Genomic DNA, 17,088 nt, shown 5'->3' with positions numbered 1-17,088 from the left:
TACTATCTCTGTATCCTGGAGACAATTGTGCTGAAAGCTGCCTGAATATCAGCAGAGGAACATGTGCAGACCACTGGCAAGGTGTGCTTTTGCAAGACATCTGAAAGGTACTGAGGAGAGAACAGAACATTTATAGTCCTTTATTTGGTACAGTTTGTCACTAGAAGAAAATGTGCCTCCCCCAACCTCCTGGGTATTCTCATATCCGTTCTTGGGCACTCTGCCTGTGTCTGATTTGCAGGTGATATGGCTATTTCACAAATGCCTCCTCCTTGCACAGCAGCCAAAGGGAAGTCCTCCTAGAAAAATGGCAACATCTTTTTGATAGACATAACACCATAACCCAAACACGGCAATGACAACTCTGGAATAGCACAGTTTTTACAGCCACAGAGGGCAGGGCAGCAGCAGCAGCCCATTCACCTCACAGACAGCACTGGGAAAGAGCAGACACTGTCTGCCTGCCTGCTTCTGGAACTGCAGTTGCATCTCTCTGATTCCAAATGGACTTACACAAATGCAGTGTTCTGTCCACTCCTGAACACTGAAAAAAGGGAAGGGTGCTACCACACTCATGTTCCTCATGAGGGACTGTTTCCCCTCCATGCAGCTAATGGGGAACACACAACTCGGGTACACGTAATTATGGCATTCAGTAATTATCTCATACTCTCAATTTCTGCACTACTAATCTATACACCCCGGTCCACATCCTTCATGCCCTCTGATACTGCAGGCACAAGCTCCTAGAACCACTGGAAGATGATCTACATCTTCTGTCCATCTCTAGAAGGCATTTCTCTGTCTTCCAAGTATAGAGAAAGTGGAACCAGTAGCTCAGTTGGTATTTTTGCTCTCTCACAAATTGAGACCCTAGCTCTTCCAGAAGCAGAAAGCCAAACCAGACAATGTAACTCCACAAGCCTGGCACAAGTTCTCCAGGCAACAGCCACCCAGCACATATTCATTGGTCCTCTTCCATACATATTTTATTGCTTTCTCAGAGTAAGGTTCCAAAAGGAGCAGAATTTGTTCCAAACCCATAACAAACTGCTCCATGTTGCCAGCAAAAGAAAGTATTGCTCAGGGTTCTTCTTAAAACAACTATCACTCATGAAGGATGGGATGATTCCTGCAGTCAGCAATCACAAGCACATGTACATGGCTACAGAGCTGACCCGGAATATTTTCTCCTGTTCACCACCTATGCTCAGAAATCTCAGCCTAAACCACCAAAAGGTCAGACCTCCCTGCTTCCTTTGTCCCAGTCTACCACAGTTTAGGAGGCTTTTGAGTGCAAGGATTTAGCTATTCCCAGTGTGCTGCTAACCAGAAGGAATGGCATTGCTTGGAGGAGAAAACACCTCTGTGGAAAGACTCAGGTGGCGAAGCTCTATAAGATCCCAGCATCTCCTGGCCAGATGAAATCCAACTTGTGGGCACTGAACACTCAGTATGCTGCGAGCCCCCATGCACCACCACCGCTCTTCCAAGCAGCGGAACCTACTTGGTTGGTGCAGAGCTCAAGGCCTGTCCATTCCTGAGGAGGAACAGCACAGGAGAACTGTGCTCCAGGTAATGTCTCCTGCCTTTACCTGGCCTTGCCAGTCAGATGTATTGACAAGAATGATGTTTTCTGGCAGCTGGTCGTCAGAAACCAGGATGTGATTTAGTTGATCATACACTGTTTTCCGGGGGATCTGGAAATAAAGACACAGAAAAGAGAACAGTAAGAGATGTCAGCTCTAACCACCAAGCCACCAGCTCCTGCTCTTGCAATCGATGAGGCGGCTGTGCATGCTGGCCAATCATCCCATCAGCAAAGGCACACTGGGCTGCGGGGACTGACACTGCAGCTTCTTCAATATTAGCCACCCTGGATTTGTTGGCCATTACCCTTTCTGCCATGCACTTTTACTTACATCACTTTATACCAACTAACAGTAGCCCAAGAATCTGAGATTCATAAAAGCCAGGAACAATCTCCTTTGAGGAGGGAAATAAATGAGTCCCACAGCTAACAAAAGCATGGCACATATGCTGTGCCCAAGTCAGTCCCTAGCAATCTGCCTTATTTCAAAGGAGTAATTCCTCAACACATCCCTATTCATTTCTCATTCTAACAATCTGTTCCAGTGTTTTCAGTTTATGGCTGGCTGACAAAGCTACAAGCTGGCAAACCCCAGCAGACTGGATGGAAGATACAATTTTAGCCAAGACATAAATTCCCTCCCTCCTGAAGCTGCGGGGCCCAGTTCCTTCCCAGCAGGGACAGAGCTCGAACCAGAAGGAAAAGGACCACAGGAGACAGTGGAGAAGAGGAAAAGCTCTGAGTGGCTGGAGAGACAGCAATGCTATTCACACCTGTAAGTGGTGCCGGGTGTCTGGAGAGCGCTCATTGTCCAGGCTGTTCGCTCTCTCATTCTGTGGCCTCACCGGCTGCCTCTCCTTCAGGGATGTGCTTCTTCCCCGGCGCCCCGTCTGCTTCCCTTCAGACCTGATGGAGAGATGTGCTTACATTTCCAGAGCTGGCACAAATCTGAGTGAGATACAGCCCCCAAATCCCAATCACCCAGTCTGGCAAACTCAGTAATATCAGCAGAAGCACTGGGGAATTCTGCACGCAGATCTGAGCTAGCCTGAGACCTGCTGATGCTGCTTCTGACAGTGCACAGCGCACAGTTCAGCACGTTCCCAGGAGTCCCAGGATGACTCCCACAGCCTATGCTAACACCCACACCACCTCTCTGCTACTGCTACACCAGCATAATAAGATCCAGCCAGGCAAACTGCAGTCACACACCCCAAAGCAGCACAGAGTACCTCTGAGTGTTCATTTATCAAGTGCTCGAGACCCATCACTTAAGTGCCCAAACATGAGGAGGGTGTCCTTGCAGTTTAGTGCCTTAAGGCACATCCTGACCAAATCCTAACACGCTGTCCATGACTTCCTGAGCAGCTCTGCAGCAGGCACAGCGCTGTCCCCCTGTACCTGGTGGATGGGATGATGAGGGACTCTGTCTTTGTGATCTTCCCGCTGGGTGGGAGCTTCTCCACAAACACATCTGGAGTGGGGAGTTCAGCGTCCTGGACTTCAGCTTGCTGGTTAGACTCCTGCAAAAACACAGGGAACAGAGTCACCAGGAACAAACCCTCCCCTCTGTCTCACCTCGGGAGCTTAGCTCCATCTGGGGCACACTGAGCCTGCCTCTTCCAGACATGCTCCTCACTGCCAAAAGGGAGAAGCCAATAGTGGCTATCTGGGGCTCCCAGTTGCCAGCTCTGCCTCACAAGGGAGCTGCAGGTAGGAAAGGTGTTCAGATATGCTATTTGGAACAGGGACTCTCACAGCTCAAAGCCAGGGACATGCCTCCTCATGCAATGCAGATTAATTCAGCTTACCCAAATGAACCAGCTAAGAGAGAAAGACATGAGAGAAGTGTTACACACCCCATGTTCCCGGCAGAGCAACTTGAGCTTTGGGATTTTTCCCTCAGGACCAGCTTGATTTCTGCCAATTCAGCTTAAAGTAATACTTCTGTCTGATAAAATGAAACAGCCTGGAGCATCCTTTACATGCTCAGTAGCAAGCTTTGGGCCAGCCTTCCTCAGGCTGTTTGAACAGAAGGTCAAATAGAGCATTTCACCTGCAAAATGCTGAAAGACGAGAACCTCCAAACTAAGATGAGAAGGAAAACTCAGTGTTATCTTCACTGCAGCTGCAGTTACCCATGGAAGTTGTGTTGCATGTGCAGCTATATGGACAGACAGACGCATGCCACAGAATGCAGCCCACAGCTGACACACAAACTGACAGGAGGGAAGTCAATAAGTGCATTTTCAACTTACATAAGGGACAGTGTCAGAAACACTGTCGCCTGCATGTTTGGTTCCAAGACTCTTTGTCTTTTCAGGCACTTCTACCTGCTTGAGAGAAGAAAAATCCTCAGGAGGTTTAGCACCAAGCACAGTTTCCAGCCACACTCTCTGGGTCAGGCTGTTCAGAAGAGATGCTTCTCCATTTAAACATCACATAGCTCTGCAGGATGGCCAGCAGTGCTTCCTGGTCACACCAGGACTGCACACATTAGTGTGGGATGTGGCCAAGCTGATGCACAACACACAGTAGAGGCAATGAAGTGCCCTGAGATGGGACTGACACTTTATGCCCCTCCATGAGGGAATGGAAAAGCAGTTGAGCTGCCCCTGACCATTCACTGTCAGCCACCAGGAAAAGTATCCCAACAACAGTAAAGAAAAGCTTCCTCCACAGACTGCTAAGAAGACCCTAAAACTCCCAGGCAACACCTCCCATCCTGGCAGTCATTTCAGGCACATGGGAATCTGAAGCTATTCGTACCATCAGCAAGTATTCAATACATAACCCAAAGATGCACCCTTGAGTTAATACAATATTTGCTTTAAAAAGAAAACAAAACAAAAACCCCCAAACCCCCAAAAAAACAAACGTGTTTTCTTAGCAGAAAATTTTTATCTCTGCATCCAAGTCTTTGGAGGGAGTCAGAGAGGGTGCTATAATTTACACATGCAAATAGAAACAGTGCAGGTCTGTTACGTGCAGATAGGTAACACCTGAAATGTGACTTACAGGACTCGGTGGCTCTCTCTGGCTCCTGATGCTGTGGATGCTACCAATTTCTGTCTGAGAGCTGGAGTGTGACAGTCCTTCAAAGTAAGGTCTGAATAAGAAAAGTAAAACCCATTTCTTACTATCAAAAACACTGACAGGGCAAGTCCACCACATTCATAGCAAAGCAACACGACAGTTTCCAGAGGATCTTACTGCTCCCCAATGGTTCCAGTAAAACAGGCTTGAAAGGAGAGGAAGGTGTCCAGGACAGTAAGAGAAGCCAAAAAGCCCAGGGATCCCTGGATCTCGCTCTTGACTGACATACAGCAAGTAGAATTACTGCTTCCCCCCACACCCCAACACTCTGCTCCTGGGTAAGTGATGCTTGGTGCTAATATGCATTTTATTTGCAGGTTGCATCTGGATTTGGCTGCCAGCCCTAGGCTCCAATTACACATTTGTTCAATAAGGTAAAGTAGCACACACAGTCAGATTGTGCTTCTACTCAAAAGGCAGCTCATCACATCAGGCTACAAGACTGAATTATAATGTAAGGCACTGATTTTTTGTTGTTGCAGGAAGAACCTGCCTATGAGCCATCAGCATTTATCACATCCTCTTCAAGATATGCACACAAGAACTGCACACAGGAAACTACAGAGTGTTTCCCCAGGACCAGACACATTAAGTTCTTACTCCAGCATTACTCCAGCAATCACATATCCCAGAACAGTTAGCTCCTCAGCTCCAGGGAACAGGATATGAACTTTCAGTGTGCAAAGTAAAGCATTTTGGCTTGTTTCAAAGCAGCTGCTTACCACAAAACATCGCTTTTCAAATCCCTTCAAGGTAGGGCCTACCAACTGGTTGATATCTTGGGTTAAGCACCAAACACCTTTACAAGCCACCAGCCCTATCATTTACCAACACTGCCCCAGTCTATCCTTGACATCTTCTTGCTCACTGATACAGAACAAGTCATTCCAGACTCAGAATCTGTTCTTAGCCCAATAAGGTAATGCGACATTAATGAGGATATTATGACACCTGGTAATTAGCAGATTTAGCAGATGCTATACTGACCAACTGCAGTGGTCAGTGCCATAACTCTGTTTCAGAGCCACCAAGCACTGAGGGCCTGAGGATGCAACCACACACCAGTCAGAAGGATGAGTGCAGCTCAGTCTCATGTTCTCAGTCTTTATTGGGCAGAGATGTGACACAGCTCTGTTAGCTCAGGGCTCTGCATCTGCTCAAGACCCCAAGCCAGCTCAGCTCCACAGTGCTGGGACTGACCCACACATCACTGCCCACACGAGCCCTTTAAAAACAGGCTTGAGCATATCAGCATGTGCTGTAGTCAATGCCTTTGGGCCCTGAGGAATTCATTTGTTTCCTGCAGCTCTGCTTCCTTAATCCCTGCAAAGACTCTCTTTCCACACAGGGTATTATTACAAGAAAGGTCTTTCCAGAAAGACAATGTGCCTTGTTCGTCCCCTCCTCTACTTCTGCCTTCGCGTACATTACCTTCCTATTTTTACTACCTCTTCAAAACACTGTGTACAGCTCAATTCTCTGCCTGCCTGCCACCAACTCCTTCCCCTGTGCTCAGGTGGCAGGGCAGCAGAACATCTGCAAAGGGAACAAGGAAGAACTGAGACTGAAGGGAAGTTAGACTCCACACACACAGCCTCTAGATCACAAACTGTCATTCCCATTCTAACACCACCATGTCAGGGGAAAAAACAGAGGGGAAAAAACAGCATGGAAGGGTGGGAACGACACCAACATCTGGCACTGTACACAGTCTCTCTCTGGCCCAGCATAAGCTGCCTCACACTTACTTTAACTTTGGCTTTGGAGTGCTCAAGACACTGTCATCATCCTCCATTTCTGGCCCACTGTCACTGGGATTCTCTATATCCAGCGTGTCATATAGAAGGTCCAAATCCTCCTCCACCTCTGGAACATGCTCTGCTGGGTCCTGCTCTGAATCCAGAACCTACTCAGGACAAAAACAGGTATCACCAACCCTCCTAGGAGCCAGACTGAGGAGCCTCCTAGGATTGCAGTACACCAGTCCAGGGAGGAAGATTCTATTCCTGGAGCTAGGATACTGTGTCCAACAGGAGCATTAAGTACATGAGAAATGCTTGTCTTGGATCAAGCTTGTCAGTGCCTGGTTAAGCAGGAGTTACATACTGGAACAGGCATCCATGAGCATGCCATTTAACCATTGGTTATGTCCATTATTCAACCCTATTCTATAAACAAAGCTTTAAAAAGGCTCCAAAGGAGTCCCAGTTTCCTTAGAACCAGTACAAGATTCCAGTATTCCCAACAATGTAACCTGTCTTGGGTTTTACTGAACAGCTGCCCGGACACCTCGTGATTTGATACCCAAAAATGTCCACAAGAGGCGCCTGAAACCTGGACGAGGACCCGCCGCCACCGACAGGGCAAAGAGAACACACATACTTCACACTGAGCTTGCACGGGTTGTTTCACATATACCCCGGAGCAAGCAGAGGCTGTGCCCAGGCCAGAGCTTGCTTTTTGGGTGGCAGCTCCAGAAAAGCAGCAGCTCGGCTGTCTGAGCCCTCAGCTGTGGGTGCTGACTCTGCCAAGCTAACTTGGGAAGAACAGCAAAGCTAACAGGACTCTTTGGAAGAGATAGGAAGCACGAGGAGTTACTCACTCTTACCCACAAGCACAGAGCCATGCAGCCAAACGAGAAGTTAACTGTTTTTGTATTATATACTTAATGTTACACAGGTTTCTTGGGTTTTGGATCTGTTTCATCCTTTTCAGCTCTGATCAAGCAGCTGACTCGTGGATCTGAGCTCCCTATCCAAGTTTTTCATGTCTTTCCTGCTTGTTCTAGTAAGGTGATCAAACAGGCTGGGATTTAAGTTCGCAAGCAATATACACCATTTGGACTATTTGCCTTTGAACGGCTCAAAGATAATTTCAAAGCATTCTGCAAAACTAATGGGTATGCACATGGCTGCCAAAATCTGCTTTTGATAAAACTTCATCTAGAAAATGTTTGCTGACATTTAGAAATTGGCCCTCAAGCCTCCCTGCAAGGCCAGGGTGTAAGGAAAGGTCACATCCACTGTGGACTTGAAAACAAAATGAAGGGAACAAAAGGAAACAGGAGAGTGTTCCTGAAGACTAAAGCAAGATGCACCAAGCAGAGGGCAGCACACAAGACAGGAAGGTTTGCAGAATGAATTACTCACCTCATCAGACACTTTAAACCTCTTCAGCAGTGCCACAACCTTCTGTTTGAAGTTTTGTTGCTGCAAGTTAAAGACACTTTTACATAAGTAAAGCATTAAGTGAGCTGTTTTCTCCCAGTCTTCGAGAAGCCCAGACACACCTGACACTGGTGGCTACACTGCTGTTTCAAATCAAACAACACCCGGCACCACAGACCACCTCTCTGCTGTTCTTACACTGAAATCAGCTTTTCCACACCTATGATAATTTCATTCCTGCATTACCACAAACTGATAGGTCCCACTCCAACAAGCACTATAAATCTGAAAGATGGCACACTGCTTTTGGTTGGATAACAAATTTTATCTGCCAGATCACCTCCTGTACCTTTTTGATACGTTTCTGGAAAACACCTGACAATCACCTTTTCTGACTCTTAACAAGGATGAGCCAACAGAGACAACTATCCACTGACCCAGAGAACAAATACAATTTCTACCACCAAAGCATGGGAGGTTTTTTTGCAGGAGCTTGCATGGCAGGTTCATTTATTTCACTAGCAGCGCTGGAGAAAGAGAAGTTGTGGTGCTTATCCATAGCACTTTCCCCATCATGCAAATGTTTCCTGAGCCATACTCCCAGATCCTGGACACAGTGGGAACCAAGTCCAAAACAACACAAGGCAAACTGCTGCACTTCCTTTCTGTTTGCTTACCCCCAAGAGCTCCCCCTCTTGCAGGATCAAACAGTTGAGGTTTGCCAGGAGCTGCCCAGCCCTTCTCTGCTGGTCACTGACAAAACTGATATGCACACTCTCGAGAAGACAAGAAGGGCCCAGGTCTTAGTGCTGGTACAGAGCATTTGAGGTGGCATCCTTGTGTCAGGAGGAAAGGGAGAAGGAAATGGCTGGTACCAGGCCACTCTTAGGCGAAGAAAGTTGCTCATTTGCTGACTCTCCTGTATCTCACGTGCTCTTGCAAGCCCAAATGCCTACTCCTAACTCTGGCCTCAGACACTTCACACAGATCCCAAACTGCACCCTTTATCTCTGAATTCATATGCTGCAGCTGCAGCCACCTTCTAGACAGCTGAAGTTTAGGTGAAATAAATCCACCACACTCTCCCAAGACAGCTCTGTTTCTGTCCCCAGTGCATCCCTGAGGCTGAGATGCTCTCACAATAGTGACAGCTCTCTGGCTCAGGGTGTCAAGCAAAACCATCCATCACAACACCTTGGACCAGCTCAGCAGCCCACGGAGAGGGGACACTCAGCAAGCAGTAGCTAAGGTGACATGGCAAGAGCTGTTTGCTGGCCTGAGTGGTTTCACAGAGAGAAGATCGGGTTTGGAGCTGGGCTGATGTTAACTTAACTGGCATCACCAAACCCAGTTTTGCACCAGCTGGAGATTCAGCATCAGTTCAGAGGTCAGGGCTAGAAAGACATTCCTATTATGAGTTCCTTGCTTAATAACTAAGTGGTGGATTTTGTCCTGACTGGTCACTGACACTTCAAAACAATATGGACACCAAGGATATGAACCAGCACACTCCTGGTCTCATAGAAAGGATCTTTATAGTGACAGATTCAGGACAAAATAGGGTTTATTTCAGACCTCATCAAAACATGGATTTCAGAAACAGCCTTAGAAGTGGTAAAAGGATGTCCAACTTTTTCCTAAAACCAAAACCAAACCGAGCCCATCCTTGGTGATTCTGAGTTATTGTCATCATGGACATGCATAAACACTTGTGAAAGCAGAAAGCTGAATCATTGTGTGGTCAAGCACAAGTCCCTGCTCCACACAAGTGCAGCTTTGCAGGCACACTCATGCTTGTGAGAGGGTGGATAGCCACATGCATCTTTCTAAGTGTGTGTATATATATATATATATATATATATATATATATATATAATATCCAGGTACTTCTTTTGCCTCAGCACCACATGCACCACCTGAAATTTCTCTACCAAGCTCCAACCCCTGGCTAAGCCATTTCATTTTGAGAACTTCCTGCTGGCCTCTCCCACGCAGAGCACAAATAGGAGAGCTTTCCTTCACTTAGAGCTTCTTTCAGGACTTACATGAGCACGGATCCTGCAATGGCTTCTTCATGGGAGTGGAATTTCATACACTTGCATGATTTTTGGAGGTCCTTAACCTTGCACACACCTTGGATGGTCCTGGTCCCTGAACTGGCTGCTTTTTCTAGCTCTTCACATGCTGTGACCATGCCCTCAAGCTCCATGCTGGGCCAGCATGTCTGGTGCTGCTGCTCCCACAAGCCACATGCACTGCACATCCTGGCCAAACCCCATCAGTGTTAGTAGAACTAATTTCCACCGACCCTGGTTATGGACGTCGTTCTTACTATCGATCTCCGCTGCTTCTTGGGCTTCCCCAGCTCGTACTCATCATCATCCAAATCCTGAACAGAAAGAGGATTCCTGTGTTACCTTCACGATTCTGTGACACATGAGCATTTAAGTGCTAAAAATGTTCCTTCTGTGAAGATGAACCTGCTGCTCTGTCTTCCAGACATCCAGCATTTGCCTTAATTGCAGTTATGATGGCAGAGGGAAAAGGAAGTGAAACAGGTCTGCAGGGACAGGAAAAAGAGCTTGGAGAAGTAAAACAGCCCTAGTTCTACATTCAAGGAACAAGGACAGTCACAGCCCCGCATTTTGGCAGGTCCCTCTCTCAGTACCCTCTGACAGGTGAAAGGCACATGATGCCAGAGTCTGAAAGCAAATTAAGACCCAAACTCAAAAGCATCTCACATCTAGTCAGGGGATTCTCCATAAGGACCAGTTTTGCAAAAGGTATTAAAGACTAAAGACTGCCTCAGACCCCACTGGGCCTTTAGTTACAGCTGGGGATCCAGTTGGGCTCTTTGAATCCAATGAGCACTACAGAAGCAACCAAATGATCCCCTGACCATTAAGCAGAGAAGCACAAGGATGCCAATGTTTTTTCAGGGAGCTCAAGTCCAAACATGTGAACAGATAAATCACAGCATGGTAGAAGAAATGAGTTACTGTGCAGGCCTTCTCCACTGCAGCTGAACACTTGGTAACAGTCTCGCACTGGCATGGTTTAGATACAGAAATAGACTTTTAGTTTCAAGCACGAGCCGGGAGTGCACATGCTCCACTGAGCCCTCACAGGGAGAAGCCATGCCCTAAACAGTACCTGGCCCTGTACGGCATCATCACTGGCCTCCTGCTCAGAAGAGAAGCTCTCGTACTCTTCCTCGGAATAGTTGTCTGAAAGGGAAGGAAAGAGGGGAGAGATCCTGTGAAACTCTTTTAAGGTGAGGGCATGGTCTCATCTCAGGAGCAGAAAAGGCCAACTAAGTCACAAATCAAAAAAGGAGGCACACAAGGAGAAGATAAACTAGCAGGCATCTCTCTGTGCTAGAAACAGTGGAATGGGAACTGTCTCGAGGAAAGGAATACGGAGAAACACACCCAGTAAGAAGGAAGGATCAGGACACAGTAAAGGCTCCTCCTCCTTTTACTCTAGAAAGAACCACCTGGTAGACAGCAGCAAGCAAAGAGGTTTCTCCACATGGGAAATTACTTCTGCCCCTAACATGGGCATAACTGACTTAAAGGGGCAAGTAAAACATGACAGAGTCTAAAACCTTTATGGAAATGACACTTCAGGTGAGCTGCCTGGCCCCAGGCAACAACACACAAACACCTACATGCACTCCTTCAGCAGGTCACTCTTGCAGCAGCAAGCAGAGGGCTGGTACCACATAAAAACATCATCACAACTATAAACTCAGTGACTTCCCTATACAGTGCACAACATCATGGATTTACACTCACTAAGCCAGGCCATCATCCACAGCAAAACATGTTGCAGGTTTGCAGGTCTTATCTAAAATTAATCAAACTTACTGTACAATAGTCAAAGGAAAAAGAAGATGGAAGAGTAGCTTAAATGTAAATCTCCTGAATACAAGACTGGTAGCCAGGTGAGAAGCTACAGGTTCTCACCACATCCACCAGTAATGCTGGGAGAGCACTGGTGAGAACACAGCCAACCCTTGCTGGATAGCTCAGGTGTGGTGTGGCATGCAGGAGAAGCTTTGATAATTCAATCCCCCACTCCTGTCACAGCTTACACAGCAACACATTTGCAAAGTTGAGTTTTCTTTGCATTGATCAGTTACAGACACAGCAACTTGTGCAAACCAGTGCTCATTTGTCCCAGGAAGCATCCAAGCCCAGGAGGGGTTTAACTCCAGCTAGTTCAGGAAAACACTGGTCCTCAGAGAATGTGGTTGGACTCTTACCTGTAGACTTGATTTTCTGGCTGGCCTGCATAGTGCTGTCCTCATGGTCGATTGGCTGACTTGATAAAGAGAAGATCCAGATTTCTGCAACCTTCAATGGAGCCTCTTTGATGTTGCTGAAAAGGCTCAGAACCTGCCCACCTTCTGTAGGGTGCTGCATGACCTGGGACAGAAATTAAGCAGTACAAATCTGCATTTAAATGTCATTTGCATACTACAAGAGTTATTTATGTTAATAGAGTTACTCTAGATTTCCAAGACCTTGTAACCACAGGAACCACTTGCAGGCAATACACAAGGCTAGTTGAGATTTTATCTGACTCCTAATGAAAGTGATGGAAGGAAAGAAAAAAGCATTTTGAGTTGATTAGCTCATCCTTGAAGCAGAGTACTTGACTACCTCGTTACTACGTATTTGCTTCCCCAGTACAGTACTGATTTGAATTATCAAGTTACCCACCTTCTGAACGCCTAATTAAGGAACTTTGTTTGTCTTAAGGTTTTGACCTGGTAAAAGCAAAAATTTTTGGTGAGACACAGATGTAAAGTGTTTCCTAAGGCAAAATATCCCTGCTCCAGAGAGCATGGAAAACACACGAATCTCAGAATGAACTGGCCACCACCCTGACGTAATGAAGCAGCAGGTCATGAAAAAAAAGTCAATGGTGGAGGCAGAGGGGCATCTTGGTGCAGGTTTCTCCTTCCTTTGCCACTCACAGCTCACAGGTTTCTCCCCAGAATGTAAGTCTTGTGTTCTTCTCCTGACCCACCAGAGTGAGCAAGCACATCCCCACACCTGCACATCAGCTTCCCAACACACACCAGGCTGCTTTGTCAGCTCCTCACACGGACCTAACCAGACCTGAGCTGATGAGGAACATATGTCCTCTGCTCTGAAACTGCCCACTCTCAACTCCAATTCACTGCTTTGTTTCAACAGCTAAGAGAACTTTTAAAGTTTTTTTAAAGAAATGAGTCAGTGCAGTTTAGGGGTCATCTTCCTATAAACTCCAAACAGGAAGGGGGGCTTGTAAAATCTGTTTTCCTGAAGACTGCAATTTCATAAATATTCCAGATGAGCTGGAGAGCAACTATTCCCTAACATGGTGAACCTTTGAACATTTTTGACCTTCTAACCCCCAGTCAGCTGACATTACAAACAGACATAAGAAAAACCACATGTAGCAGCAGCAAATGCCCAACACTTAGAAGTTCACTGGTGACTCTAATTAATGGGCCCTCATGTTTTCTGCCTTACAGCAGTATTTACTTTTTAGTTCTCCAGCAAATCAAACAGTACAGGAAAAATGTTAGCTGCAACACCACACATTTGGCCAATTCAAATAAGGAGTTCACCTTTCACTGCAAGACTGAGAGAAGCTGAACTCACAAGAGAAGTAGTCTTTAGAGTGAATTATTTAATGTAACTCACCACAGCATAACACAAGCTTATTTTGGATGAAAGTCGGTTGTTGACAGAATGCAGTCTGATGAAAAATACTGGTGTTAAACTGAACTTGCTACTGCTAAGCCCATTTCTAAACACTCAGAAACTGAAACAGCAGAGGTTAAACAGGGCATGAAATAACAAAGCATGGAGCTATGCCATTCAGAAAGCCTTAGTGAATAATTTAACCATACTTGACTCCAGCATTAATTTTATCATTTACTTCTCATGAATAGAGCTCCACCTAAATTACCAACAGCCATGAAATAACAATGACAAAGTGTTTTTCAAGCAAAATGAGAGGAATTACTTAATCCTGAACTCTTATACTGTGACACTGAGAAGCACAGCAAACCTTGCTTTAACATTACCATTTCTCAGTGTTGGAAGGCTTGCCCAAGTGACTCTGTCTTGTTCTGCACTTTTGATCTGGACCCCCTAAGTCTAATAAAGCCACAAAACAATAACAAAACCCTCAAAAGGTCATAAGCTATCCTTGTGAAAGCTTTAGCTATTAAGATATGAGGCAGAAAACGCTCAGTATTATTACTCAGTAATAAAATCTGGTTAAAATATTGCCCTGTGAATATTGATTACAGCTATTAAAACAGCTATTTGAAATCCTGCCAGGTACTTCTCAATGAGGAAAGTGACAACAATGGGTTTGAAGAGAAGAGAGAATGTCCACGTGTGTAAACAGACCATGTGAAGAGCAGCTCACCTCAGCCATGTTGATACACCCCACAGCCAGGGTCTTGTAGCCTAAAATGGTTCGGTTCTTGTACCGCTTCCGCCGCTGCAGCATGATCTGAAGCTTGTTGCCTTCTCTCTTCAAGAAGTGAGGGTACTGAGGTGGGAAACACAATGGAAAAGTTTGTTTTGTTTCTTGACAGTATCTCCCAAGCTTCACAGATAACCTCCATTCCTAAGGAATAACCCCAGGGCTTTTCTAAGCGCCGACAGCTCACTCACACTCAGTGGGCAATCCTTCATTATCCCGAGCAAGACTTCAGCTCTGCCCAAACCGCTCAGACAACCACTCCAAAAACACAATCCAGGCACACAGAGGAGCTGTTCAGTTTGGGAAGGGCTGGTTCCAGGGAGATGAGCAGCCTCCAGGAGACACTTTCCCCAACAGCTGAACAGAGGTTGCCCAGAAGTGGAGCCTGAGGTGCTACCCAGGGGCATGGGCTGCCCTGCACAAACAGTGGGCAGTGGCAGGGACAGCCACAGACCCTCACGCTCTTGGCAGGACACTGCCTTCCCTCCAGCACAAGGACACGTCTCAAGTGGTTGTATTTTAAGTAATTGAGTCAAGAAAAAAACGTGTCCTACTGCCAGGTTATGTTGCAAAGACATAAATCCTCCCCAGACATGTTCCATACAAAAAAATACATTTGTTTATACACCTCCCCCAAAAAGTCCCCAGGAATAGAAAGCTGTCAAGTCCAGCAGAGACTATTAGGGAAAGAGCAGAGTTAACCATAACCATAACCATGAGGGAGAAGCTGTGCAAAGGAAGAAAAGTCTTCAGGAAAAGATAAAGCAGCAACCTGAGCAGTCTCATCCCCAGAAGAGAGGAGACTGGGACACATGCTCCAAATATACAACATACATAGTACTCAATAACCAGCAGACAGGAGAACCCAGTTGCTGGGATCTCAAAAAGGACATTGCCAAGTGAAGGATGCTTCTCTTGCAGGGAAGAACTACTTTGTTTTTTCCTCGGTACATTATGAAAATTAACTTCCTGCCCATCAAAACACTTGATAAATTCAAATACCAAACACCATCAGAAATCCCTGAGATACTAATTTGTAGTCCAGAGCAAGCCTGACTGCTCTGCAGGGAGCTGGGAGCAGCGGCCACACAAACAAGAAGAATACTAATTAGCTGATTGCTCTGCAAGGGCAAGATCTACTGCTCATTGTCCAAGGAAGAGGCGTTGCAGAGGAGAGGAACAATAGTCCATGTAACTAAGAGGCAACCTCAAAACACACAGAGCCTGTGACTCTACAGATGTGCAACATCTCAAAAGAAGGATGGAAGAAAGTTATTAGAGAGAAGGGGTAGGTGGGGCTCAAAAAGCCAGAGGCACCTTTCACATTCAAATTTACCATATCCTTGCTTCTGGGGCCCGTCTGCATGTTGGAAGGGCAGCAGGGAAGAGGGACTCCTTGCTCTCAGTTCAGAGCATTTGAGCCACACCAAGGCTGCTTAAGTACAAACCTAGAACTGAAGTCCCAAGTCACACGTGGTCACAGGCCAGGTAAATTTGAATGTGTCCAATTTGCTGGGATTAAACTGAATAGCTCAAGTCCCTATTTGTACAAGTTTCTGGTTTCTCAGGTGTACTGCCTGGCCACCTCTGATGAGCATTCACAGAGATCGTAAAAGAAAGGTATAGGGAGACTCAGGCCACTCAGCTCCTCCATTAAAAGCAAGGCCCTCCAGAAGAAAAGACCAGCTATTTGCATAGCACAGTCCAGCTTTTTTAACACCAGCCATGACTTACCAACTCTACAGAATTGCTTCAACACAAACTTTTCAGTAATTGTCAATCCATGACAGAAATTGGAGAGGAAAACAGTTTGGCTCAAAACATCTGAAAACTTTTAGAGGGAGAACCAAACACCTCAAGGCACCTCTGAGGGGTGAGAAAACACATACACCAGAACAGTGAGAGTCAGGGCAAGACTTTTTTCTGAAGCCCCAATGATGTAATCTCTCCCATCTGGAAAGGTTTATTAGATTAAAGACAGGAATTAAGTGCAGAGCTCTTAATTAATGCCAGAGAGCTGCGATGTTGTGCTTGGAATATCTGGGGAATTGTGGGTCAGGAGAAGCAGACATTCCAGCAGTAAGGGTGATGGTAGCTCTCCTGCCAGAAAGGCTGCTGCTGGTCTAGCCCTAGCTAGAAGGTGAAGCAGGATTGGACACACACCACTAACTCCATTCTTACTCAGCTGTGTAACAGAGCAGCAGGAAACTCCTCCCTTCAGTCTGAGCAGCGGCCTGCCAGACACAAGGGGCTGCTCACTGTTACACCAGCCAGCACAACACCTCTGGCTCAGGTCTGCAAGGAAACACTCTGCACAAAGTACAAGAATGTCACCCAGGAGAAGGAGCTGAGCAGGCAATGACTGAAGGCACAAGGGGCTGGAAATCCAGGCAGGTAGCACAAAGCAAGGCATACGGTGTCAAGAGCTGACAGTGCAATATGGAGATACTGACTGCTGCAGGACAACAAAACCTCGTTCTGCGACATCCACGTGCTTTTACTTTGTGGCCCACCACCACTCTCAAAATATATCCCAGGCACTAAATTCAGATTGTACCTACAGTTGTTAGCTAGAAGTAGCTTTCAGCCACTGTCCAATTAAGTAGCAGTAAAAGTTGCCATAAAAACCCAGCTGTGCCATTTCAAGAATGCTTCCCAGGCCTTACTGCATCCAAGACCGCCAAATCTTCCTGCAGTCAGAGACCAGCAGCACATCTCTGCTTTAAGCTCACTCACCTC

The 17,088-nt window shown here is 46.3% G+C and overlaps 1 protein-coding gene across 8 annotated transcripts in view; it reads right to left on the bottom strand.

The window, feature by feature from the left end:
* PACS2 (phosphofurin acidic cluster sorting protein 2) overlaps nt 1–17,088 on the bottom strand; it is a 78,006-nt gene that overhangs the window by 29,001 nt on the left and 31,917 nt on the right. For 2 of the 8 annotated variants that reach the window (XM_042029823.1, XM_042029827.1), the window contains exons 4-15: nt 14,290–14,415; nt 12,122–12,284; nt 11,008–11,081; nt 10,163–10,243; nt 7,837–7,896; nt 6,436–6,593; nt 4,610–4,700; nt 3,850–3,927; nt 2,993–3,114; nt 2,365–2,497; nt 1,596–1,700; nt 4–110 (exon numbers count right to left, since the gene is read on the bottom strand). In XM_042029823.1, coding sequence (XP_041885757.1) covers nt 4–110; nt 1,596–1,700; nt 2,365–2,497; nt 2,993–3,114; nt 3,850–3,927; nt 4,610–4,700; nt 6,436–6,593; nt 7,837–7,896; nt 10,163–10,243; nt 11,008–11,081; nt 12,122–12,284; nt 14,290–14,415 — 1,298 coding nt within the window. The remainder of the gene's footprint in view (nt 1–3; nt 111–1,595; nt 1,701–2,364; nt 2,498–2,992; nt 3,115–3,849; nt 3,928–4,609; nt 4,701–6,435; nt 6,594–7,836; nt 7,897–10,162; nt 10,244–11,007; nt 11,082–12,121; nt 12,285–14,289; nt 14,416–17,088) is intronic. The other 6 variants (XM_042029824.1, XM_042029828.1, XM_042029826.1 and 3 more) reach the window with 4 other exon arrangements.

The sequence above is a fragment of the Corvus kubaryi genome, unplaced genomic scaffold, assembly GCF_017639235.1.
Source record: "Corvus kubaryi isolate FWS band 111438036 unplaced genomic scaffold, C.kubaryi_AGA036_p1.0 37334, whole genome shotgun sequence".
NCBI classification, from domain to species: domain Eukaryota; kingdom Metazoa; phylum Chordata; class Aves; order Passeriformes; family Corvidae; genus Corvus; species Corvus kubaryi.
The sequence above is the reverse complement of the archived record's forward strand: the minus strand, read 5'-3'. Positions and strand labels throughout refer to the sequence as shown.